The sequence below is a fragment of the Mesocricetus auratus genome, unplaced genomic scaffold (assembly GCF_017639785.1).
Source record: "Mesocricetus auratus isolate SY011 unplaced genomic scaffold, BCM_Maur_2.0 Super-Scaffold_100006, whole genome shotgun sequence".
Taxonomy (NCBI): domain Eukaryota; kingdom Metazoa; phylum Chordata; class Mammalia; order Rodentia; family Cricetidae; genus Mesocricetus; species Mesocricetus auratus.
The window spans coordinates 14,766,088-14,792,112 of record NW_024429190.1 but is presented as its reverse complement, the minus strand read 5'-3'; the positions used below and the strand labels follow the sequence as shown (position 1 = coordinate 14,792,112).

Below are 26,025 nucleotides of genomic sequence, written 5' to 3'. Positions count from 1 at the left end.
TGGTTCACATTAGCCTGCAACTTCAGATCCAGGAGATCTAACACCTTCTTTTGGTTACCACAGGCACTCATATGTACAAAGCCATACACAGACAGTTAAAAAAATAATTTAATTTGTTTTTAATTTAGATGTAATGTCAGACACCCTCCGGACATAAGAGGCACTACTTACTCACCGATGGCGTCTCTTAGCTCAGCACACTGGCTGACTGGGGGCAACTTCAGGAGCTCTCTCCACTTTCTACTACGACCACTCTTTTTGCTAAGTCCTGCTAAATTTGAAAAGATAAGGATTTAGATTTAAATGTGGGTTTTGTTTTTGTTTTTGAGACAGGGTCTCGCTATGTAGTCCAAGTAGGCCTTGAGTTCTGGATCCTTCTACATTACCTTTCTTCATGCTGAGGTTACACAGCTATATTATCACACCTAGCCCTCACCAAAATTCTTTTTTGTTTGTTTCTTTATTAAAATATCGTTATCAATATAGTATTCACAATAAACAAGATTTTTTTCATGGTAAAAAATATTCTATTGTAAATATTACTATCTTTAATATAATTTACTATTTGAGTAGATTCATTAAAATGAAGTTTATAATAATTTGTCTCAACTAGGTGTCAGTTTAATTAAGTATAAAATTTCTCAGCTTCCATTTCTAAAATCTGTACACTAGATCCAACATGACCCTGTACAGTGGTACTTATAAATACTGGTTCAGCAGATATTTATTTTTTTAAACAAATATTTATTAAGCACCTAACATGTGTCAAACACCTTAAAAGTACTGTAGATGCAATGGTCAATGAGAAAACAAAAATATGGTGAGAGAAAAGGTTAAAGATGCATACTTGTCTTGTGTAGGACCTGAGTTTTACTTCCAGCACCCACATTTGGTAGCTCACAACTGCCTGTAACCCCAAATCTAAGAGATCCAATATCCTCTTCTGGCCTCTACAGAGGCTACACTCCCCACACAGACATGGCAGGGCTAGGCAGTGGGAGGTAGAGACAGATAGACACATACACACTATTTTTTAAAATCCCTTTAAGAAAAAAAAAGTACATAGGCCAGGCAGTGGAGGCTCAAGCCTTTAATCCAAGCACTCAGATGGCAGAGGCAAGTGGAGCTCTGCGAGTTCCAGGCCAGCCTGGTCTACAGAGCGTTCCAGGACAGGCTCCAAAGCTACACAGAGAAGCCCTGTCTTGAAAATCCAAAAACCAAAAACCAAAGCAAAAAACAAACACCAAAGTACACAGTCTGGTATGTATGGAAATAGAATTCAGTGATAAGAGCATATACATGTTATGGAGGCCTGTGTTCCATCCCTAACAACAAAAACAAAGTACCTCCTCCATATTCTTTTTTTATTTTAGATTCACTTTATTTTATATGTGTCAGTGTTTTGCCCAAATTTACATATGTGTACCATGCATATGCCTGGCTTCCATGGAGGTCAGAAGAAGATGTCAGATCCTCTGGAACTGGGATTATGGAAGGCTATGAGCCACCATGTGGGTGCTAGGAACCAAATCTAGGTTCTCTGCAAAAGAAACAAATGCTCTTAACCACAGAGCCATCTCTCTAGCCCCCTCCTCTATATCGTAATTAAGGGAGAGAAGATTAATAAGCTACACAATAAGTGATTAGAAAAAATTAGTCAGCCGGGCGTTGGTGGCGTACGCCTTTAATCCCAGCACTCGAGAGGCAGAGGCAGGAGGATCTCTGTGAGTTCGAGGCCGGGCTGGTCCGATAGCCTCCAATACAATATAGAGAAACCCTGTCTTGTAAAAACAAAAACAAAAAACAAAAAAAAAAAAACCTGGTTCCTCCCACTCATGCTCAGTTCAACTCAAATAATATTAGCACATAAATATTTAAAGGGTGATGTCTTTTTTGGTTATTTTGTATTATATGCTGCTAGCCTCCACTGCTCAGTGGTTTGAAGACAGAGTAGGAAGCTTGGAGTGCCCCTGAATGTAGGATCTTCCTGCTTCAGTCTTCTTCACCACTCTTTACTCACAGGGATGGCAAAGCCCTAACTTTGGAATCTAATCCTAGACACCACTCACTATAACTTCAGGAATTTCTTACAGTGTTTCTTTTCAGGGTTTCCAGTGTTGAAAACCAATGTTTTCCAATTAAGATTCTTCCTCCTGAAAAGCACTTAGGACATAAATGAACTTGGAATGGAGCAAAAAACTTTTTTTTTTTTTTTTTTTTTTTTGGTTTTTCGAGACAGGGTTTCCCTGTGGCTTTGGAGGCTGTCCTGGAACTCACTTGGTAGACCAGGCTGGTCTCGAACTCACAGTGATCCGCCTGCCTCTGAAGATCAAAAACATTTCTCTGTTACTCATTAGTTTTTTCTCGGAGAATGTAGTCACCATTCTGTGAGATAAACACATTGAAGCTTCTTAATAGTATCTTATACGGCTACTTCCCAGGCACCTTTGCTTGTGTAATCCAGAAACCCTAAGAAATGAGTGTACATTTCATACCTTTCCATACTCTTTCAAATTAGCAGCGCTGAGGATGGGATGGTACTCAGCCCTTAGTGCACGTTAGGCAAGCGCTACTGTCTCAAAACACAACAAAGGTTAGCCCAGATTGACCATTTGCTGACACTGGCAAAGCAGCAGCAGGAACCCAGGGCTAGTTCGTTGGGATCAAAGCTCCCTTAGAGGACAATGTGAAGGTCTCACGGAGATCAGGATTCCCCCGAAGAACTTTGGTTCCTCAGAGACCGGGCGCCTGGGGTGCACCTACCTTGACGAGCCTTCAGCAGGAGAGTGTTGGCCATTAGGTTCTCGAGTTCCATGGTCCGTCGTTTGCGCCGCCGACGCCGTGGTGGTGGTGGAGGTGGTGGTGGTGGAGGCGGCGGCGAAGGCGGCGGCGAAGGCGGAGGCGGTGGTGGCAGCGGCAGCGGAGGCGGCGGCGGTGGCGGCGGTGGGGATCGAACTTTTCGGGGTGCGGGCAAAGGAGGCGGGGAAGGCTGGTGGGGAGGAGACCTGGAAGCCACAGCCGCAGCCGCAGGCTCCGCGCATACCTCGTCCGGCGGGAGACAGGGTTTCTGGGTGCTGCCCGGCCGCGATCGCGGCTTCTTCCGCCGCTTCTTCTTCTGCTTCTTCTGGCGTCGCCACCACTGCCACCAGGGGCGCCGTCGCTGTCGCTGTCGCTGTCGCCGCCGTCGCCGTCGCCGTCGCCGTCGGTGCGAAGGCAGGCCCGAGGAAGGCTCGCCACGGGCTCCAGCTATCTTGCGGTTCAGGCGATGGGTCTCCGCTCTGGGCGCCTGCGCGCGGTCGCTCGAACTCCTCCTAGCATCATCGCCCGAGCCCAGGGCGCGTAACTCTCCCCTCAGCGCCGGGTCCTGGGGCGGCCTGAGTCTCCGCCGCGCCCCACCCGACGGAGAAGATCACTTACGGGAGAGCCGTCTCTGGCGGCGACGGCTACAGTAGCCGCCGCCGCCGCGGCTGCCAGATAACTCGCACGGCAGCCCGGCCCCGGCTAACGGCTTTCCTCCAGAGGGAGCCCGAGAGCTCCCCTCGGGGCGGCGCCTGAGGAGACTGCGGCAGCTCACGAGGCACTACAGATCCCATAAAGCCCAGCGACAGGAAGTCTAGAAGTGTTGCCTCCTGGGAGTTGTAGTCTTTATCCCAACAAAAGCGGGTTCCGCGTCTACCAGGATTTGAGTACTTCTCGCGAGGTAGGGGGAATGACGTAGTTATCGTGAGACGAGGCTGGGCGTGGTTCTGCAGTTTAAGCGCACGTTTCTTGAGGCTCCTGCTTTGGGCCATCTGGAGGCAGGGATTTACCTAGTGTGGCAGAGTGAATGTCATGGGGAAGGCGAAGCGGTCTGGGGCGCGGAGGCAGGTTCACAAAGCGCCCGCAGGGGCGTTCGGAGGCCCGGCGAAGGCTAACCCAAACCCGTTTGAGGTGAAAGTGAACAGGCAGAAGTTCCAGATCCTCGGCAGGAAGACTCGCCACGATGTGGGGCTGCCCGGGGTGTCCCGCGCCCGAGCCATCCGAAAGGTAAGGGTAAGCCAGGATCTGGCTTCCCCAATGGCTAGTTGCGTATTTCTTAGAGACTGTCTTAGTGTGATGAAACACTTAATAGCTTTAACTTTCTAGTTATGTTTGGAAACTGAGGCACAACTAGAAAGTGATGGTGTTGGGACTCTCCTTGTTGTACTACAGTGAAGTGCTACTTTAAAGCGCTTTTATTTACGTGTTTATTTACTTTTTGGGTTTTTCGAGGCAGAGTTTCTCTGTGGCTTTGGAGGCTGTCCTGGAACTCGCTCTTGTAGACCAGGCTGGTCTCGAACTCAGAGATCCTCCTGCCTCTGCCTCCCAAGTGCTGGGATTAAAGGCGTGTGCCACCACCGCCCGGCTAAAAGCGCTTTTAGAGATTGCTTGAGGAAAGTGACTTCCTACTCTTACTAATGCAGCCACAGGGGATAGAGAGATTAAGAATTTTGCCAAGTCCTGGCTAGGAAGTAGCAAAGTTGGTGGCATTTTGTGATCACACTTTGAACCTACCCGGCCTTTGTGAGGAGAAGACAGAGGTGCAGGATCTCTTACCTATTGAAACTCAGCACTTAAAGTTAGTGTCTGGATGAGACACTACTCCCCCATGCTTGCTAATTTCTCCATGTCGTTCTGATCTTGGTGTGGCATGGCCAGTATACCTAGATAACCCGAAAACAGTGCAGACACACTCAAATCTAGAGTCAGATTACAAGTTTCAGATGACTACAAGATATCTCAATAGTTGTGGATGTATGAAGCCACTGAATTGTGTCATTACAATGACCTTTTGTTATTTGATGATTCTACACTAATATTACTTTTGTCATTAGTTGATATATAAATGCTCTCAAATGACAATCTATTGGAAAATGTAATTTTTCTGCAAAATAACTTGGTATGGTGGCACATGCCTGAAATCCCAGCACTCTAGAGAAGGAACAGGAGAATCAGAAGTTTGAGGACATCCTTGGCCACAGAGAAAAATCTCAGGCCAGTGAAGGCTATGAGGCTGGGTTTTTTTGTTTGTCTGTTTTTTTGTTGTTGTTGTTTTGTTTTGTTTTTTAAAGACATCTCTGCAAAGAATTAACGTTGATTTTATAGCAGCCTGCCATGTCAGTCCTTGCTCCCCCAGCCTTGCCTTAGGATATTCAACCTTAGGGTCAAATAATGCTGAATGTGTTTATTACTGCTGTTAGAAGGATCTTCCCCACACACACACACACACAAAAGAATACCCAATTTACAGGCACTTGCTATGTTCTGTGCGTAGAATATCAAGAAAGTGGTATTTTAAGGTGTAAAGAGTGGACTGTGCTCCAACTTGATAAATTCACTTGTGATACAGTTTCATACATTAGAGCACAACTATATGGGATATGTTCAATGAAAAGTAAACTTCCTTCTCCTTGTGGAAGAGATCTGAACATGTTTCCAAATAAATTGTGCCTACAGTAAACATTTCCAAATTGTAACACAGCATCTACAACTTTGAATATGGACAAGTAGATTGCAAAAAGGAGATTGATTTGCATGTCAGTTGATTTTTCTCTTAAAATTCTATCACCACTAGGGAAAGCCTGTCATTGATGAAAACATGTTATGAACTTCAATATAATACTGTACAGCTCTCAACTTTATAGCCCCTTCTGGTGGACTCTTAATATTATCGCAGCTTTGTGTGATAATTGTCTGTGTGTGACCTATTTTTCAGCGAACACAAACTTTACTAAAGGAGTACAAAGAAAGGAACAAGTCCAATGTATTCATGGATAAACGCATTGGGGAGTACAATAGCAACATAAGTCCAGAGGAAAAGATGATGAAGAGGTTTGCTCTGGAGCAACAGGTATGGGGGAAAATGGGGGCTTTGCTATAAATTTTACACAAGGCAATTCAAGCTTTATTGTCACCCAACTCACGGAGATTTCTTATTAGTTATGAAAGTTTGACCTTAGTTTAGGCTTGTCCCACAAGCTCTTATAATTTATATTAATCTACAATCTGTCTTGTGCTTTTTTGCCTTTCTTTCATTCTGTATGTCCAACTCCATGTTGCATTGATGTCTGGTGCACACCTACATTCATCTCCTACTTCCTTTTTCTCTGCTTAGAAGTCCCACTTGTACCTTCTGCCTAGCTGTTGGCTGTTCAGCTCTTTATTAAACCAACCACTATAATACATCTTCTCACAGTGTACAAATATCCTACATTTCTCCCTGTTCATCTACACCTCTGAGTTGTTTTCCAGCCATGTATAGGGGATGGATGTCTCAAGTGGTGCATCCTATTTGGATAGACATAGAGGAAGGCACTTTGAAGAGATGCTAGTTAATGAGTAGATAAATACATTAACCAGAGCAAACAGTGAGTAGTGACAGTTACTGGACAGTTGGTCACTAAGGTCGTCCTGCCTTCAGCTTTTTGATAGACCATTGTGGATGGAAATGATTTAGCAGTAGCTTAGCCTAGTCCATTTACTTATTTAAGAATTTTCTCTACGAATTCTGTGTATATTTCAGTCATCTTTCAGATATCCAGAATTATCTTCAGACTGATTTGTGCTGTCATACTTCACATATAGGGGAAAATAACTAATTTTCTAGGAAAGAAATTAATAATTTTAGGTAACTGATTTTAACCCCTTTTTGTCAAGCGGCATCATGAGAAAAAAAATATCTACAACCTAAATGAAGACGAAGAATTGACTCATTATGGCCAGTCTTTGGCTGACATCGAAAAGCATAATGATATTGTGGATAGTGACAGTGATACTGAAGAACGAGGAACATTGTCTGGTAAGTGGGTAATGCCACCACAGAAACCTGGTAGCTTGGAGCAAGGGACAGTGTGTTCATATTGAACTTTCTCCAGAAAAGGATATTTTATCCTCTTGATAACCCCACAGGCTTTTGCTTTTGTTCTTTGTTTTGTTTGTTTGTTTCAGAACTTTCTGATGGTGTGTGATTGATGCCTTTATGGACTCTAGGAACGGGTTTGGTTTTGACAAGGGTAACCACTGAGACATTTATGTCACAGCATTCCATTGTCCAATAGGATAGGACATCCTGACAGAATTTACTAGTAATTTGGAAATGAATGAGGGAGAAAGGCAAGTCGGGGATAACTGTAAAGGTCTTGGCCTAATCCACTGAGAAGACTGGATTGCCATTCACTGAAATGGGGAGGGCTGAGATAGATTTGGAGAACTTTACAGTGAAACATCCATTAGCAGGGAGAGAGATAGGAACCAGAGGCCAACATGGAGACTGAACAAGGTCACCAAAGAAGCAAGAACACAGAAAAGGGATGTTATGGATTGGGGAGATGGCTCATGGGTAACAGTGCAAACACAAGGATCCCTAGCACCCATATAAAGAAAGGCTAGGTGTAGAACCAGCAGGATGGCTTAGTGAGTAAAATGTGCTTGCTCCTCAAGCCTGGTAATCTGAGTTTAAGACCCAAGTAAAAGGTGAAAAGAAAGAACTAACTCCTGACCACCACTTGTGTGCTATGACTTAAAGCGGTCCGTTTCCCCTCCAGTCATACACATTTAAACACACACAATATTAATAATAATTATTTTGAGACAAGGTTTCTCTGTGTATCCTTGGCTCTCCTGGAACTCACTCAGTAGACCAGGCTGGCCTCAAACTCAATTGATTCACCTGTCTCTGCCTCTCAAATGCTGGGATTAAAGGTGTGTGCCACCACCACATGGCTCAATAATAAAAAATTTTTTAAACTTAAAAAAAAAATCTGAGCATAGCACTGTGGATACAAAGAAAGGAGGACCCCTGGGGCTGGTAGGAAGTTGGCTTGACTTTAGTTCAGTGAGAGAGCCTGAAGGGGTAAAGTTAGAATGCCCTGGGCATGTTGGCTGGAAGCCAAGTAGAGTACTTTCTGGAGAGAGTGGTGGTGTATCAAGCATTGCTGATACGAGGAATACTAAGAGCTAATCTGTAAGTCAGTAAGACTCCATAGGAGAGCCAGGGCAGTGCCACAGGAGAGCCAGAGCAGTGCCACAGGCGAGCCAGGGCAGTGCCCGAAGATAAGGAGACTGAAGATGAAACAGACAACTCTAGAGGCTTTACTGTAAGGCCCAAAAGCAGAAAGGGTGAAATGTTGAGTTTTTTAGTGTGGAAGCAATAAAGGGGTGATCTAATAAAGTAAGAAAAATTGATGGGGAAGTGAGGACGTGGGTAGACTGACTTATGACATCAATTGAGTAGCTAAGAGAAGATAGGATGGAGTGATCAAGGGAGGGGATGGGGGTTGGTCCTGAACAGTTCTGAGTAAGTAGGGAACATTCCTTCTCAGTACCCAGAGATGCTTGACCGTGGTTTGAGAACTTGTTTTTGAAATAATGTGGTTTTTTTTTCACCACTGCACTATCATCTGTAACCATGTCAGCAGGAAGCAAATGTAGAAATTAGTTTAGCCAAATGGCAGCTCACACAGAGAAGTGTGATTGGCTCAGAGGGCCAAGAGTACGAGGGGGATATGGGCCAAAAGCCTGCAGGTGTGGGTAAGGGCTAGGCTTTCTAGGGGCTGTTGGATAAGACCTGAGCTGGAAAAATACTCTAAACATTCTTGTTTTCTGTTCTAAGTAAATCGGTTTACATCTGAGTCCTGGTTTCTGATCTGTGAAACTAGTTTTGTTTTGTTGTTTTGTTTTTTCAGATTCTTTCTAGTCCATGTTTGATGGTTCCTGCAGTGTTTATCTTCTGTTGTAGCAGATAGGATAAGCTAGAGACAAGGGGCTCTTACGATTCTTGCTCTCACCATTGGCTCAGGGCTTTTGTCTGTGTAGGAGGAGGCAGGGATGCCTTCTATGTGTTGTTCCTGGATTCCTCTCCCTCCAGGACTCTGGTTCCAGTCTGTTTACCTGGATATGATGGTGTTATGTGAGAACAGAGAAAATAAAAGTTGCACATTTTTTCCTTGGATTATGGCTAGTTGCTGATATGATGAGTCTGAGTGTCCTTGAAGCAGCTAACCTTGCATTTCCTTGAGTATCATTGTGCCTGTGGCCACATGCTAGTTGTGAGAATTTTTTTCTTGAAAGTGGGATTCTCCAGTGTATTCTTAGAGAAGGCCAGCAGGATGGCTCATTGGATAAAGGCACTTTTATCCCAACAGTACAAGCTGGAGAACCTGAGCTTGGTCCCCAAACCCACACAAAGGTAGAATGGAGAACTGACACTGCAAAGTCGTCTTCTGAAATCTACGTGTTTGCCATTGCACACAATGCCCACACATCACATATAAAATAAACATTTTTAAAGTGCCCTTTGAGAAATGTTGACATTCTACCCAAAAACAGTTACAGAGTTACAACCTGGGCTACATAATGTGTTCTGCTATTTGTTTCCAGCTGAGCTGACTGCTTCCCACTTTGGTGGTGGGATTCACAATACTTCTCAGAAGGAAGGTGAGGACGGGGATAAACCAAAGTCACGGAAAGAACTGATTGAAGAACTCATTGCAAAGTCAAAGCAAGAGAAGGTGGGCTGGTTAATGTTCTTAATGTAGACAACACCAAAGTGTGTCAGAATTTCTTCCCATGAATATTTATTTATCAGCTTTGTTTAATTTTTATCTGAATTTAATATAGGACCACTCATTTTGAAAAGGAATATTCTAGATCTCATTGAGGATATACTTCTGATGGGTTTTGTTGGCTTTAGTATTTGCAAAACAGTACTGATTATTAAACTTGCAGTGAACTGCTCAGAGCATCTGTTTCATCTTAGACCTTTACATTTAAGACACTTGCTTCTGGTCCCTTACTTCATGTTTGGTATTAAGCGGGTCATTGTGTGTTCATAGCCTGGACACTGGGACTCATGGAAGTCTAATAATGGTGTAAAGGGGGCGTGGACAATATTGTGGGCTCACCCCTACAGTGTGTGGTATGTATTTACTGGTCTTTTTTCCCCAGAGGGAGAGACAAGCTCAACGAGAAGATGCCCTTGAGCTCACAGAGAAACTAGACCAAGACTGGAAAGAAATCCAGACTCTCCTGTCACGTAAATCTCAGAAATCAGAAAACAAAGAAAAAAAGGAAAAACCCCAGGTGGGCAGCACCCTTCACAAGAAGCAACACTGAACTTAATGTCTGTTGACTTGACATTTCAGCATTGCTGGCTCTTTCCTGTTAGGGCAGGTTTTAGTATGTGTGCAAACTCGGTCCACTGAACAATTTTGCTGGCCTTATTTTAGTAAAAAGTTCTTTTTTTTTTTTGTTTTGTTTTGTTCTGTGTTTCTGAGACAGAGTCTGTCCATGTAGCCATGGATGGCCTAGAAGTCTCTGTATAGACAAGCTTGCCTCAGTTTCCCAGAGGTCTGCCTGCCTCTGCCTCCTCCTGGGTGGAATAAAGGCATGTTCCGCCGTGCCCAGCTTTCACTTAGTTTGTCACATTTGTTCAATGGGGTGCAAGTGACCCAAGTCTCTTTCTCTGCCCAGTGGTGGCAGTTGTCCTGCCCTTGTGTGCATGTGTGATATGTTCAATGCGCATTTGCTGAATTTCTTTTCCTCTTGACAGTGTTGCTTTTCACAGTTCCCCTAAACTTTTGAAAAATGGTACAGTTGTTTAGGAGTGAGATTCTACCAAAGAAACAGAATTTCACCAGATTATATTGCAGCATAGCATGTATGTATCTTTCTGAGTCAGCCATATAATTGCCGTTACTGACATAATTTCCCATATTTTGGGGGGGGCTTAATAATTCAGTTGAGTGTTTATATTTTGTTAAAGCACATATTGCTGGTTTTGGTAGAGTGGGTTTGTTTGGGCTTTGGTTTTTTGTTTGTTTGTTTTTTCTGTTTTGGTTTGGTTTGATTTTTTTTGGTTTGTTTTTGGTGGGGGGGTTGGATTTTTTGGAGGGGGTTGTTTTGTTTTTTTGGTATGTTTTTTGTTGTTGTTGCTGTTTGAGATAGGTTTTTATGTAGGACAGACCTGACTTTTGGTTGGTTGGTTGGTTGGTTGGTTGGTTGGTTGGTTGGTTGGTTGGTTGGTTGGTTGGTTTGCGATAGGTTTCCATGTAGCACAAACCTGACTTTGTTTTTTTGAGATAGGTTTTCATGTAAGACAAACCAAGAGTGACTTTGACCGCCTGATTCATCTGCCACTACCTCCCAAGTGCGCAATTATGCTCAGCAGCTAATATGTTTTAAGAATAACTTTTTTCTCCTGAGTGTTAGGATTAAAGGTGTGTGCCACCACTCTTTGAGGCCAGGCTGGTCTATAGGGTGAGTTCCAGAATAGCCAGGGCTACGCATAGAAACCCTGTCTCAAAAAAAAAAAAAAAAAACATTTTTATGAACAAAAATGTCCATGTAGCCCATGTGTCTACGTGTTTGTCAGTTTTAAGGGCCAATTGGAACAGTTTGCTTGTGTTCGTTTATTGGAGTGGGGTAGTGTGCAAATGCTTGTGGAGGTCAGTTTTAAGGGCCAATTGGAACAGTTTGCTTGTGTTCGTTTATTGGAGTGGGGTAGTGTGCAAATGCTTGTGGAGGTCAGTTTTAAGGGCCAATTGGAACAGTTTGCTTGTGTTCGTTTATTGGAGTGGGGTAGTGTGCAAATGCTTGTGGAGGTCAGCAGTGGGTGGCATCTTCTGGAGCTGGAGCTATGGCACATGGGTGCCAAAAAACTAACTCTGGTCATCTGGAAGAGCAAAAAGTGTTGGAACTCACCTGCCTCAGACTCCCAAGTGCTGGGATTAATGGCATGCACCACCATGCCCAGCTTGCAGAAAGTGTTTTTAGTTACTGAGCCATCTATCTATCCAGCCCCCAGAACAGTTTTCTGTGTAGAAAAAAAGACTTGGGCATGGTTTGTCCCCTTTCTTATATAATGGTATCTAGTCATTAATGAAATTATTCTTTACTCTTTGTAAAACAAAATCCTGAAAAACATTGTTACCTTAGCCAGATGCATATGACATGATGGTTCGTGAGCTTGGCTTTGAAATGAAGGCTCAGCCCTCTAGCAGGATGAAAACGGAGGAGGAACTGGCAAAGGAGGAGCAAGAGCGGCTCAAGAAATTGGAGGTACGGTGACTCGTAACTGAGTGGACAGCCCAGCAGGACACCCAAGGGGCGCAGCTCCCTCGTGTGGTGCCTAAGTGCTGACTCTCCTTTATAAGTTTGTCTGCTTATCTTGCAAATGGGCTGAAGTGTGCTGTATTTAACTTTACATTGGTACAGATATAAATGTCTTTTTCATTTGTAAAAGTGACACTATGAAATAGAAGATAAACAGCATACAGGGTCTTTCTTGGTAACACCTCTCCCACAAACAACTGCTGGCACTAGAGTGAATACATTTCCTTCTAAACTGTTACCTGTGCATTCAGGCTTTAGTTTTATTGTATTTAAACAAATGAAATAGAAAAATACTCTACAGCTGCCTATTTTAACATGCTGTGTCACAGACCTCTTCTGTACCCTGAGTGTTTCTAGTTAGATTTGATGAACAAAGTGTACCTTCTCTTTTCTTACCCTCTCAGGCTGAAAGACTTCGAAGAATGCTTGGAAAAGATGAAGATGAAAATAAAAAGAAACCAAAACATATATCAGCAGATGATTTAAATGATGGCTTTATACTAGATAAAGATGATAGGCGTTTGCTTTCTTACAAAGTAAGTTGTCACCCAACATATACACACCCCTTTAATTTAAAAACCACATTGTCTATTCAGGGATTTATTATAGTTGGAAAACTGAAATCTTTTTAAACAATTTCTGACACGTTTTCACAGTATATTTATGCTATGGCAGGTATCAGACTTTGTAGAGAAAGTAACAATGGTGTTGTCCTTATGTCCAGAGAAGGCTTTTGCTGTTTCTCAGTTGTTGACATCTAGAATTTTTAATGTATTTAAATTGATGATCTTTTTAAATTCAGTATACCACTGACAGAGCTAACCCATGGTTAGAGTTCTGCATAAGAATAATTATTGTTACTGAGTTTTAATTTGATTTGTTTATTTGTTTTTGAGATAGGCTATTGGTGTATAGCACAAGCTAGGCTGGAACTCACAATTCTGCCTTCCAACTGCTGGGACTAGAGGGATGTGCCACCATGAATATTTTTGAGTTAATAACTAGCTTCTAGGTACCATTTATTTGTGTGTTGCTGGAGGCTGAATCAGGGCCTTGTATATGTTAGGCATATACCAGTATCCTTGGTATTGGTATAGTTTTTAATTCACAACATTTATAAAGTACAAGTGTTTTTAGTGTATATTAGCTAAAGGTTAGAACAGGAAAATAGGTAGAACTACTGTTTTGAGAAGGGCCTAATATGTAAAACTGAATGTATCAAAAAGCACACCCAAAAAAGCCCACTTACAGAGCAGTTCCTGCCCCTGTCTTCTCTATTCTCCAGCCCCCAAGCCCCTGGTAGGACACTGTAAAACCTCACAACAACTGGATACCTAAACTTTTCCCAGTGTCCCAGCTGCAGGGTTCTCTGGGAAGCTAAAATACTGTCTAATAGAAGTTTAAGGGTTTGATGGCACCTTTTGCCCAGCCCTGGCAAAGCAAAGGGCTTAATGGTGGGAATACCTGCAAGAGAAAGTGACCATGTGACCATGCAGGCAGTCCAGGAGAGAGAGAAGCCCAGGCATCCTCCTCAACAACTCCCAGGAACTGGGAATAAAAACTATGCTAATTCCTCCTGAGAGCAGCACTTGCTGATTTAAAGACCTCCCTCCTGGCCTCATCTCTCAGTGGTCCCCTCCCAGCAACCACACTGAGGCACTATGGAAGAGCTTCAGTTTCTGTGGATTAAGATACCTCAGAGAAGGGGGCAAGGGAGCCTGAGAAGATAAGAAAGTATAGTCCATGTAGGCGTAGTATTTTCGTGTGGCTGCAGAATGTTCTGATTGTAGTCACCCTGATCTTTTCCTAGGATGGGAAGATGAACATTGAAAATGTCCAAGAGCAGCAGAGCAAGGAAGCAGGTGGCCAAGAGAGTGACCAGAAAGAGGATGAAGAAGAGGGTGAAGACGAGAGCAGGGAGGACACAGAAGAAAGTGATGGCTCAGACAGCCACTCAGACCTCGAGTCTAATACAGAGAGTGAGGAGGAAAACGAGAAGCCAAAGAAAGAGCAACATCAGACTCCTGGAGGACAGTTGCCAAGTAATGGTCAGAAAGCTCCAAAGGCTGCTGGAGCCGAACTGCCCTATGTCTTTGCAGGTAGACACACAGTCGTTTTCTCTCGTCTGTTTTCAGGGCGTCATTCAATCCCCAGCCTGGTTGGGTTTCCTTGTTTTCCAAATAATTGGTCACAGTATATACTTAATAGTCTCTCTCCTGGGGATGAAATTGTGAGTGCATGGTCACATTCCCATTTGTAAAATCTTTGCTGGGTACGCAAGTTGTCATTCTTCTTGGTATCTATCTGTGAGTCCCCATAATAGCATCAATTTCACATTGGTTCTATGGCCATGGAGAGTTCTATGATTGTGCACAGATGAAGGGCACCTTTCTGCAGCAAGGTGTGATTCCTGAAACTTTTGTATAAAGGTGTCACACTTGCATGCTCTGTTTGGCCACAACAGATATCTTCTATCAAATATAGGGTGTTTCATCTGGTTCATAGAGAAAAACTCTCCAGTTGTAGCAAGCAACCCTGACTTGTTCTGTGGCTGAAGGTTATTTCCAGAAGAGATAACTGATGAGTAAAACTGACTTCCATGGACCAGACTTTATGTGTGAGTCTGGGGAAATCAATTTGCTTCACTACTATGTTCCAAGCCTGTCTAACATATTTATCCTGAAACCAGCACTGCCACAGATGCCTTGTGGTTTGTAGGTCTTCAGATTCCTGCTTGATGAAAGCCAGGGTCGTCTTCTCTTTGGGGGCTGTCCTTGGGTACATGATAGTCAAATATAGACCATTTAAGTAATGTCAGGCTCCTTGGAGAAGAGTAAATATGTATGAGGTTAAACAAATGCCTTATAGAAAATTTAGGTTAAATAATGTTTCTGTAAAGTGTAAGTAGTCATGTCTGCACTGTGTGAGTAAATATTTGGGTAGTTCTGTTGAAGGCTATGAAATTTTTGTTTTGTTTTGTTTGATAGCTCCTGAATCCTATGAGGAGTTGAGGTCTTTACTATCAGGAAGATCAACGGAAGAACAGCTTTTGGTGGTGGAGAGAATTCAGAAATGCAACCATCCAAGTCTTGCAGTAGGAAACAAAGCAAAATTAGAAGTACGCTGGGATAAATTTGTGGGCATTGGAGTATTAGCATGATCCTGTTTCTGTGGCTATTAAACTTACTTGGTGGAGGAGGAACATAGTACAGAGTGTCTTGGTGTCTGCTCAGGGCCTGCCTCCCATTTGATAATGCTGTGGTGACACTGGGAAGCATTTAATGAGCAGGAGAAAGCCACTCATGGCATCAAGCTCCTCTCTGCCTCACAGCAGCCCTATTACCCTCATTTCACATGTCAGGAAACTTAGACTCACAACCACCAAGTGGCAGAGACTGAAAAAATGAGTTGCTGTTACTGGTTCTGGTCCTCAGGCTGATTATTCGTCCTTAATCTGGACAGTGCAGGGTTGCAGCTTTTCTCATCCATTTGTCGTTGCCACTTCTTCCATCTTGTTTGTGAGAAAAGGGTCTCACTGTGTATCTCTGGATGGCCTCGAACTCTGAGACCTGCCTGCCCCTGCCTCCAAAGTGCTGGGATTCTAAGCACTTGCCACCACACCTGGCTTTGTTTTGTTTTTTGAGAAAGAGTCTGGTACTTTGTGAACCAGGATGGCTTTGAACTTTCTGCCTTAGCTTGTGAGTGCTGAGATAATAAATAGGCATATGATACCATGCCTAGCTCCTTGTTTGGTTTTAATAAAATATGCACTGTCTGCCATTCTTAAAAAAATGGGCCTGATCCTTACTTTTCTTTCCTCATCTGTGTCCAGCAATTTCTGTTTTTGCTTGCATTTTGTTTATTCTCCTGAAGAAGTCCTTTGTCCCAGTGGGCTCCAACCAGCATACAGGTGTTCTGGGAGTTGTAGGCTATGGTTTAGCATTTGGTATTTAGTGCTGAGTGATCTCCCAATCCATGTCCTTGCAGAAACTGTTTGGCTTCCTTTTGCAATACATAGGAGATTTGGCTACAGACAGTACACCAGACTTCAAGACCATCGATAAGTTGACTGTGTAAGTAAAAATGTTTATATTAGGAAAATGTAGCTTAATTGAACAGTTTTTCATTGCATCATTGTGGCAGTCAAGTGTTAGTGTGACCTTAGCAGGCAGGTGACTGTCCCCAGAGCTATTCATAGGCCCCACAGCACATACACACGGCCATGACTTGCCCACAGCTTCCCTTTGACACATACAACACTACAGGGATGAGATAATCTTAAATTAGTGAGCCCTTCAGCTTAGAGCATTGGTAGTCATCTGTGTGTTTGTTTCATTAGCTGCTGGACCTCAAGCTCTGGGTAGATTCAGAGGTATTTGGGAACATGCTAGAGGGACCCTTTGTCACCCCACCAGTCCTTACCTCACTGGAATCACACAGAAGATGCTTTGCTTGCGTCTGAGGGTGCCTGCTGGGAAAGCATGTCCACTTGTCCTGCACAGGAGTAGCTATAAAAGGTTCTGGGCTTTACCACACACATGTGGTGGCTTCCTGTTCCCTATGCAATGACTGGAAGAACAGAAGGAACAGATTTCTGTCAGGAGCTGTGGACCGGATATGGGACTCAGTGAAAATCTGCACCTGCATAATGAGCCTGTGTGTCAGCTGCATGTCCAGAAAGATGTTCTTGCACAGTGTTTGTGAGGAGAAGATAAGTTCATACATGAAGTGCTATGACCGACACTTAGAATATGCTTCTAACAGTAGTGATAGTATAAACAGCCATGGCACCTCACATACTCCTACCACTACCACTTAAAGACTGTGACCAGGCTTTTAGGAAATGGCAAAATCAGTATATTTTGTCATAAAATACTACTTGAAATATTAACTAGACCACAAGAAAGGTTGGCCATCGGTAGTTAGAAAAGTGGATTCATCAGTCTGGGTTTATAGTTCAGCAGTAGAGTACTGCCTGCCATGCATGAAATAGGGTTCAGTACCCAACAACCACAAAACAGAATTGTGTATTCATCTGCTGGCTTCTCATTCTTCCTTGCTGAGTTAGCAAGCAACTGTAGAGGGAAAGTTATTGTTTGGGTTTTTTTTTTTTTTTTTTTTTGCTTTTGTTCTCTAAAGTCATCTCTCTTATGTTTTCATTTAACAGGCAGTTATATAATCTTTGCCAGATGTTTCCTGAATCTGCAAGTGAATCCATCATATTTGTTCTCCGAGATGCCATGCACGAGATGGAAGAAATGATTGAGACCAAAGGCCGGGCATTGTTTCCAGGGTTGGATGTGGTAAGCAGGGACAAGGTGCATCAGATGATTTCTTCTCAGCCACTGGAAATCAAGTTTATTTTATCATCACACAGAATGGCTGGTATTGGATACCATGTTTACGGCTTTGAGAGACTGACTGTCCCTTAGTCAGGTGTCTAGCCTGTGGGCCTATGCAACCCAGATTACCTATGAGTGGGACTCAACACATTTGTACATCACAGTGTCACGTTAGAATGTGAAAATTCAGACACCCCTGCTGGGTCTTCCAGAATGATCTGAGAGAACAAGACATGAGACGAAGGTTCATTCTTAAAGACTAATATACAAGAGAATTCTGACTTGAGTCTTGACTGGGGCTATGTTGAATCATAATGGCAAAAATAGAGTTTAAGGCAAACAAAACCACTTTTTACAGAGTGACCCCTACCTGCATTCTGTTCTTATTGTTGAGAAATACTTAAGTCTCTGAGGTTTTAACAGTTTTGTCATAGTCTTGTGCTTCATTTTTAACTGAATTAGTGCCTATGAAGAAATACTCAGGTCAGGCGGTGGTGGCTCACGCCTTTAATCCCAGCACTCGGGAGGCAGAGGCAGGCGGATCTCTGTGAGTTCGAGGCTGGGCTGGACCGATAGCCTCCAAAACAATACAGAGAAACCCTGTTTCGAAAAACCAAAAAAAAAAGAGAAATACTCAGAAGTGCTAGCTACTTCATTTTCTTATGTTTGTATTGAAATGGGTTAGCAGCAATTACAGACTTTTAAGTTTTTGCTAATGGTTTTTATACGCCGAAGGATACCTGGTCTGAGTCAGCTGACTACTTAGGTGTGTCTTCTTGACCCTCCCCAGCACACTTCTTACACACTCTGTTGAAATCAAGACTGTTAAGTTCTGTTGTAGACACTAAGATTAGAGCCATGGCCAGAAGACCCAGTCTCTGCCTCCTGGTGAGCTCATTTCTTGCTGGTGAGTGCCAGTGGGAAGTCCTGCAGTTTGGGACATCAGAGTGGTGCTTGGGATTAAGTCCCAAGTCCTTTTAAGCCCATGGTCATGTGTGGATTCTTCTTCCTTTCTCAGAAACTTTTTTGTTTGGGAGGGCTATTAATTATACCTGCTCAGATAGGCTAATATGAACATTTGTGATACACTAAACTTCACATGACCCTGTTGGTGCCAGGACACAACTGCCACTATAGTAGTAGCTGTATCTAGCTCATGCTGTGGTTCTCTGACTGCTACATTAAGGAAACTTGCCAGGCCATGGAGCCAGTGAGGCTTTCCTAACCCAACTCCCAAACTGGGGTGGATTCTAGTCATTCTTCAGTAATGAGAGTCCCTGCCTGACCAGAAGGAAGTGAGTTGTACTAGTGTGTGCCTGCTGATTTCTAAGTTTGCTTGGATCAGTTGACAAATCTCTGTGCACTGGAGGGTTTCTTGGTGCCTTTTGCTCTTCTGCTTTCACATGTGCTTGGAGTAGAACTACAGATCAGGTATTGGATACTGAGACGTGGCTGTCTCCTCCCAAGCAGATGCAGGACATCATTTGGTATCCAGCAGGCAAGCACTGTCCCCAGCTTTGGTAGTCTGAAGCCCCAGTTCTGCAAGCTAGAGGTGAGGGTTGAAAACCCTGTCGAGCTCACAGACCAACCCATCCTTCTGCACACTCCAGATGAACCCAGCTATATGTCGGAAAGCACGGGAATGCTAGTGTGTCCTGGAGGTAGTGAGGGAGGCCCTGCCCTAGACTGAGGTGTGGCTGTCAATGCTTGTTGTGTCTCACTAGAACTTTTAGGATAAGTTTTGCTATGGGTCCTTTTTTAATGTCACTTAATTTTAATCTGTACTGAAACACTTCCTTTCCAGCTCATTTATTTGAAAATCACCGGGCTGTTATTTCCAACCTCTGATTTCTGGCATCCAGTTGTGACCCCTGCCCTGATGTGCATGAGCCAGATGCTTACTAAGGTGGGTCCCATCTTCCAAAGGTTGGTGGGGTCAGCCCCACATCTCAGGACTGTATTAAACAAGAGTGTTCTTCCACATCCACAGTGATACAGCCTGTGGTCCCAATTACAAGTGACAGGAATCCAGTAGTTCAAGACTGGCTTGAACAATATAGAGAGACTGTCTCAAAATAACAACAAAAAATAAGACCATAGCTATTGACCATTAAGATTTGGCATAAAATTGCTCATCTTAAAGGGCCTGTGAGACCCCAAGGGGATTAGGAGTTCCAAGGTTAAACAGTAGCATAATCCGGCTCCCAGAGCTTCCTGCATGAACTATTTCAGGTGGGGCGGGATAGAGAGAGTTGGGGTGGAAGGTTGAATCAGCAGTACAAGCTTATCTGGGCCGTGTGACTCCAAAACAGACTTCCTAACGTAGGGCAGTTTGATAGGGCTGAGTCCATCCTCCATTTGGGTTTGTGTTCAGACTGTATTGGTGCATTGCTTACCATGCCCCATGTTCAGGGAGCCTTCATAATCAGCTTCTATCAGGATGCAGGGCTTCCTGTGATACTCAGTGGGGTGGTACTGTCTGCTAAGTATGTTATTCTGAAACATGGTCCAGAGTAGTAACTATCTATGTGGGTTCCTTCCTAGTGTCCAGTCCTGTCCCTACAAGATGTGATAAAAGGCCTGTTTGTGTGCTGTTTATTCCTGGAGTATGTGTCCCTGTCTCAGAGGTTCATCCCTGAGCTTTTAAATTTTCTTCTTGGGATTCTTTACATAGCAACTCCAAACAGTAAGAGCCAAGGTGAGTTGATTTATGGAGACTTTTAAATGTGCATCAGAGTCATTCTGGAAAGTTGAGAGAACATTGAAAAATCACTCTGAAGTCCTTTCGATCCAAGCACCAACTGTCTTTTTCTGTCAGGGTGTACACAGCCCACACATTGAATACAAGCTTCACACTTGTATTCACCTCTCCAGGGCTGATGCTAAAGCCATGTAAAGTATTTCAGCAAATTTTAAGAGTTGAAGCTTTAAATATTTGTGACTAGATACCTTTCTGTTTTTCACTTTTTTAGGGAGGAGGAGTAATATGGATTGAGCCCCCTCCTCCCTTTCTGATTTTTAAAATTTCGTCTCAGCCAGGTTTTGGAGCTTTAGTACCAGACCCACGCTCAGGAGGTAGAGGCAGGCAGAGTTTAAGGCCAACCGGTTCTAGAGTGAATTCTAGGACAGGCAGAGCTACCCAAAGAAACCTGCCATTAAAAAAATTTTTTTTGAACAATCTCTGTTTTCCAGACTGGTCTCAAATCCCTAGGCTCAAATGATTCCTGCCTCAGTGTCCCAGGCAGCTTATTACCATACTACCACACCCAGCTCTCCTTTTTACTATATTTATGGCCGGCACTGCTCTGTAAGCTGAGACTCTAGGAAGGAGAGCTAGGGGGAGCCAGAGTACTGGGGAATTCCAAGTCTGATGGTCTTAACTGATTTTTTTTCTCTGGTTCCTGTTCTCCCTCCCTTCATGGAACTTCCATGATGCCGAGTGCATTCCTCAAGATCCCCATGACATGGTCATGGGCCTCTGTTTCTGTGGGCAGCATTTCCATCTTTAAGACTGAAACAAGGCATAGCTTGAGTGAGATAGGGTGCTGTAGTGTTACTAAGTGTTCCAGCAGGCAGGTGCCCTATTCTGAAGCCATGGCCAGTGAGTTATTCAGCCTTCCAGTTACCACCATTCTTTGGATTTCCTGCACAGAGCTCCCTTATGGAACTGCTCTCCAAAGACTGCCTGCTTCTGGGTATCAAGCTTGGGTTGAGAACAAACCATCCAGGGTGACCTGTCATAGATGCTGTAGTTCCCTATAAAGAATGCTGCAGCAGAAAGTGCAGGCACTGTAGTGGAGTTAGGAGGTGCTCTCTTGGCCTGGTAGGGGGTTGGAACAAGGTGGCCATCCAGTTGCCCCTCATGTACTCGGTCACCTCCGTATAACCATGCCTGAGCTGTCTCCTACCATGCTTCTCTGCCTCGATCATTAACTGCTGTGTTTTCAGGCCTTTGCTAATGTCCATCTTCTCCATCCTTTCAACCTGCTCTGACCTCTGGTGAACTCCAACCTAACCACTCTCTAGCATTCCTGCTACTTCTCATTCTGTTTTGGTTTTGACATCTGTTTTTGCTCTCTCCCTGTCTAGTTCATTTATCTGTAAGGGTGCTGTTTATGCCTAAACTGTGTAATCTGAAGAAGGCCATAGGAAGTCTGTTGCTAGCGGGCTTCCAGTTTGAGTTAAGTGTGTTGCCTCACCCATCCCCTCTGGAGCTTCCATGAGAGGTACCCTTTCTAGGCTTATTTGCCCAGTTGAAATGACTTCACTGGTATTTAGCATGATCTGGCAGCTTGGTGAGACAACTTTTAAAGGCTGAGCTACTACAGAGTAGACCCTCTAAGCCAGTAATATCCAGGTCCTTTCTGACCTGTCATGCTTGGGATTCAGGTTCCGCTCTGGTGCACCCTTTTAGAGCACTTGGGAAGAATTCGGAATTGCTTGTGGTCTCTGACAAAGCAGATGTGACCACGTGGCAGAAGGGAAGCCTCTCCTTGCACTGGGCAAGTAGACTGAGCACTGTGACAGCGACTAAAGCCAATCATATCAGGTATGTGTGGATATCCCAGGGACATCTTAAATGTCCTATCATATATAGCATTATTTCCAAAGTATACTAACTTGATTGGAAACTGAAACCAAGTCCCCTTTCAAAGATATCCTTGCATTTCCTGTGCCTCCTTCCTCTCCAGCAAGCAGTATTGTCTTGACTGCCATAATGAGCCATTACTGCTGTTGAGATTCCACTTAGGTTTCCTAAGCTGAAGATGAGAAGTTTTACTTTGCCCACGTTGTTGGCCTATCAGTGATGAGCTTGGTCCCTTTCATTGTCCTTTGCTCTTGCAGACTCTCCTGCCTGGCCTCATGTCTGACCCTGCTGAAGCACTGTGTGCTCATGTACAATGGATTACCATCCTTCCATGCCATCTTCCAGCCCCACCAAACCCTTCTGACAGAGCATCTTGTGAACTGTAGCCTCCCCCAAGACCTTCAGGTGAGTCTTACAGGCAACTAGGCACCTTTCTCTGGTCTTCGACTGTTTGGGAGCTGGCACCAGCTTAGTGGTATTTTTTTGTCATTGAAGTTGTGACTTAAAAGTCATCACTGGGAAGTAAGTCTCTGCCAAAACCATCTTCAAAATCATGAACACAAATGAAAAATAAAATTTCATTAAGAGGCTTTAGTAAAGGAAGGAAGCAAGCCAGGCAGTGGTAGCACACACCTATAATCCCAGCACTTAGGACGCAGAGGCAGGCAAATCTCTCAGTTTGAGGCCAGCCTGGTCTACAGAGCGAGTTCCAGAACAGTCAGAGCTGTTACACAGGGAAACCCTGTCTTTAGAAAAAAAGAGGCTTCTTAGCACCACTCTGGTTCCAGGCCATCCAAAGCACCTTATCCCACAGTGTCTGAAGGTGGCTCCTTCATCCTTTGGCATGACAAGAAGCTCCGAGAGACTTCCTTACTTGGCCCTTAAAACTCCCGGCCTCGAACTCACAGAGACCCGCCTGCCTCTGCCTCCCGAGTGCTGGGATTAAAGGCGTGCGCCACCACCGCCCGGTTAAACAAGGCTTTTGATGCCATAGCATGTCTAGCAAATCTTCCATTCACTGTTCAGGCTATTCCATACACATCTCCCTCCCCCACCTATGTGTCTCCCCCACTCTCCTACCACACTGTTTTGTGCCCCTTGGTTCCTAACTGGTCTCCTGCCCTCCCCCTCCAAGTCATCAGTCATCCACATGCCAGCCCGGGTTCCTCAGTGCAGAAGGCCTGGTATCACCTCCATACCCAACCCCTAGTGGCATCTCTATTCACAATAAAAGACAGAAGCTCAGGCTACAATACACACCAGGGTGGCTTTCCCCTGTGCTGTCCACCACTCCATGCCAGGCCTTCCGTGGCCACTGCCTAGACTTTGGTGTGCTGTTTGCCCTGTGCACATTATACCCTCATCTCTTGCCACTGACATGTGCCACTTGAAGACCTGGCTTTCCTAATTGCTAAAGTCCCAGAGTCTAGAGCAAGCCATCCCTTGACTATACTGACACCCATGTTGATCTGGCAGCTGCCTCCACACACTTCAGGTCACCTAGGCAGGGAAGGTAGTCTTGTGTACTTTAATCAGAATTGGGCTGATGGTGTCTTGCCACTGTCTCCTGGTAGAGAGGCCATCTGCTACTCTCTGGATACAAACCCTCACATTTACAACTTTCTCACTGGGGGGACGGGGTGTTCCTGCATTTGCAAATGTATAGAGGTCAGAGGGCGATGCCTTTAAAATTTAGTTTCTAGGGCTTGAACTCCAGCTTGGTGGCAGGAGGCCATATCTGCTGAGATATCTCACTAGCCCACCTCATTTCTGTTTTGTTTGGTGGGGGGTAGGTGGTCAAGACAGGGTTTCTCTGTGTAAACCCTAACCCTAACCCTAGCTGCCCTGGAACTCACTCTGTAGACCAGGCCTGCCTTGAACTCAGAGATCCGCCAGCCTCTGTTCCCAAGTGCTGGGATTAAAGGCGTGGGCCACCACCACCTGACCCACCTGCATTTGTAAGGAATCATCAAATATGGTTCCCTGTGTAGAAGGTGGCGACCCAGCCAAGCTGCACCAGGCAGTGGCAAGTGGGGCCTCTAGGACCTCTGAAGGCCTGCTGTTCATGGCTGTCACAGCACCTGCTGTTACCATTTCCTCAGGACCTGTCTGGAAGCATACTGTCAGAAATGGAAAGCCAAAAACAGCACTGTCGTCCACTGATATGTGAGAAGAGCAAGCCAGTGCCGCTAAAGCTGTTCACCCCCCGGCTAGTCAAAGTGTGAGTGTGGGGTACCCTGAGGAGCCTGGTCTGTGGGTGGGCTAGAGATGGGCAGTGCATCTGCTTCCCTCGGGCCGACTGGGCTCAGCTCCATAGTCTTGTTGACTCTAACCGTAGGCTTGAGTTTGGACGGAAACAAGGCAGCACCAAGGAAGAGCAGGAAAGGAAAAGACTAATCCACAAACACAAGCGGGAATTTAAAGGTGCCGTCCGGGAGATTCGAAAGGACAATCAGTTCCTGGCCAGGATGCAGCTCTCAGAAATCATGGAACGGTGAGGAAGGACTGTGTGTATGGGTGACACCACACTTAGGCAACTGGTCTCTCTCAGCACTAGGAAGCATGGTGACTGGTATCTGGCAGCCTTGGCAAGGCTGAGGGTTTAGCCAAGTGTTTATGGTTCTGAACTGTTAGTGTTCAAACAGAAGAAAACCAAGATACCCTGAAAACTGATGCAAAAATGACATTTGCTTTTTTTTTTCTTTAGGGATGCGGAAAGAAAGCGTAAAGTAAAGCAACTTTTTAACAGCTTGGCCACGCAAGAAGGTGAATGGAAGGCTCTGAAGAAGAAAAAATTCAAAAAATAAATTGTTTTGTAAATGTAGCTAGGGTGTATTGTGTGTTGTAATGATGGGCTCTCAGGGAAACTGTGGAGTGTCTGATCCATCTCCCTAGCCATGCCTCAGCGCTGTTTTAGCCTCCATTGTCAGAGTGATGATGGCACATGCCTAATCCCAGCACTCAGGGGGAAAGAAGCAGGTGGATCTCTTTGAGTTCAAGGCCAACCTGGTCTACAGAGTGAGTTCCAGGACAGCCAGAGATGTTATGAAGAGAAACCGTGCCAATAAAAACAAACAAAAAAGGCCTCCAGTGACAAGTGAGCTCAGAATTAGAAGTATTGTTGAGAGGTCTTCACTGTTAGATGACAGTCACACCATGACATTGTGTGCAGTCTCATAAAACTGACAAGCTATCATAGTTTGGGTAAGTGTACCATACAATGTTTATTTACCAAGTCTACCTGCACAGTTCTTAGACCATCTCATCACACATGACAGTACATGACTGGATCATTATGTCCAGATGGGTCTTGTCACCTGATGTGGCTTCTGATGTGTGAGATCTTGTATAACAGTTGGTGCTGCTGGTTAGGAATTTTGACTTGGATCCACCATTAGAGCCCAGCATGGGCAGCTGTGGTGCCCTGGAGCTAAGATAAGCTGGTCAAGAACAACCTTGGCTTGCAGAGGCTACATCATACCAAATGTACTCACCTTATCACTTCCCTAAGGATTTTTCAGAGACAGGGTGCGTGGCTATGAATCTAGAATGGCCTGGGGCCTGATAGCCATCAGCCAGGCTGGCTGGCACCTTGCTCAGGGGTTCCTCCATTTTAAATTAGCCAGAGTTCTGCCGACTACAAACCACCTGCGTCAAGAGGGGCCAAATCTGGCACCGAGTAACAGAGGACTTGGTATCCAACTTATGATGGTGGGACATGCCAACAAGAAGCTCAGCCTTTGTCCTGTGCCATCAGAAGGGGAACATAATACAGTTAGAAGAGGCCCTCACTCAAAAGTGCATGCTAGTGTGTCCTCTGCCAACATGGACTGCAAGAGGATAATAGCATTGGTTGGGCATGACTTTAATGTTTTCTCTATCTGAAAGTTTAGTTTTGTTTGGGATTTTGGAGACAGGGTCTCAACATGCACTGCTCTGGCCATTCTCAAACTTCGTAGTTGGTTG

The 26,025-nt window shown here is 44.5% G+C and overlaps 2 protein-coding genes across 7 annotated transcripts in view; one reads left to right on the top strand and one right to left on the bottom strand.

Moving 5' to 3' along the window:
* Grk4 (G protein-coupled receptor kinase 4) overlaps positions 1-3,488 on the bottom strand; it is a 92,568-nt gene extending 89,080 nt beyond the window's left edge. The window contains exons 1-2 of one of the 6 annotated variants that reach the window (XM_040746946.1): positions 2,764-2,940; positions 176-271 (exon numbers count right to left, since the gene is read on the bottom strand). In XM_040746946.1, the coding sequence (XP_040602880.1) occupies positions 176-271; positions 2,764-2,815 (148 nt within the window). In that variant the 5' untranslated portion in view covers positions 2,816-2,940. Of the gene's footprint in view, positions 1-175; positions 272-2,763 lie in introns of those variants that run through there. The other 5 variants (XM_040746942.1, XM_040746943.1, XM_040746944.1 and 2 more) reach the window with 5 other exon arrangements.
* A 96-nt stretch (positions 3,489-3,584) lies between these two features.
* Nop14 (NOP14 nucleolar protein) lies at positions 3,585-24,883 on the top strand. Its single transcript, XM_040746941.1, has 18 exons — positions 3,585-4,026; positions 5,735-5,869; positions 6,676-6,817; positions 9,397-9,527; positions 9,964-10,098; positions 11,953-12,075; positions 12,534-12,665; positions 13,940-14,228; positions 15,117-15,247; positions 16,117-16,202; positions 17,297-17,432; positions 19,276-19,377; positions 20,016-20,169; positions 21,861-22,020; positions 22,317-22,464; positions 24,162-24,280; positions 24,398-24,553; positions 24,767-24,883. Exons 1-18 carry the CDS (start codon positions 3,832-3,834, stop codon positions 24,864-24,866), a joined length of 2,574 nt encoding a protein of 857 aa, XP_040602875.1. The 5' UTR covers positions 3,585-3,831; the 3' UTR covers positions 24,867-24,883.
* Positions 24,884-26,025: the final 1,142 nt, after the last annotated feature.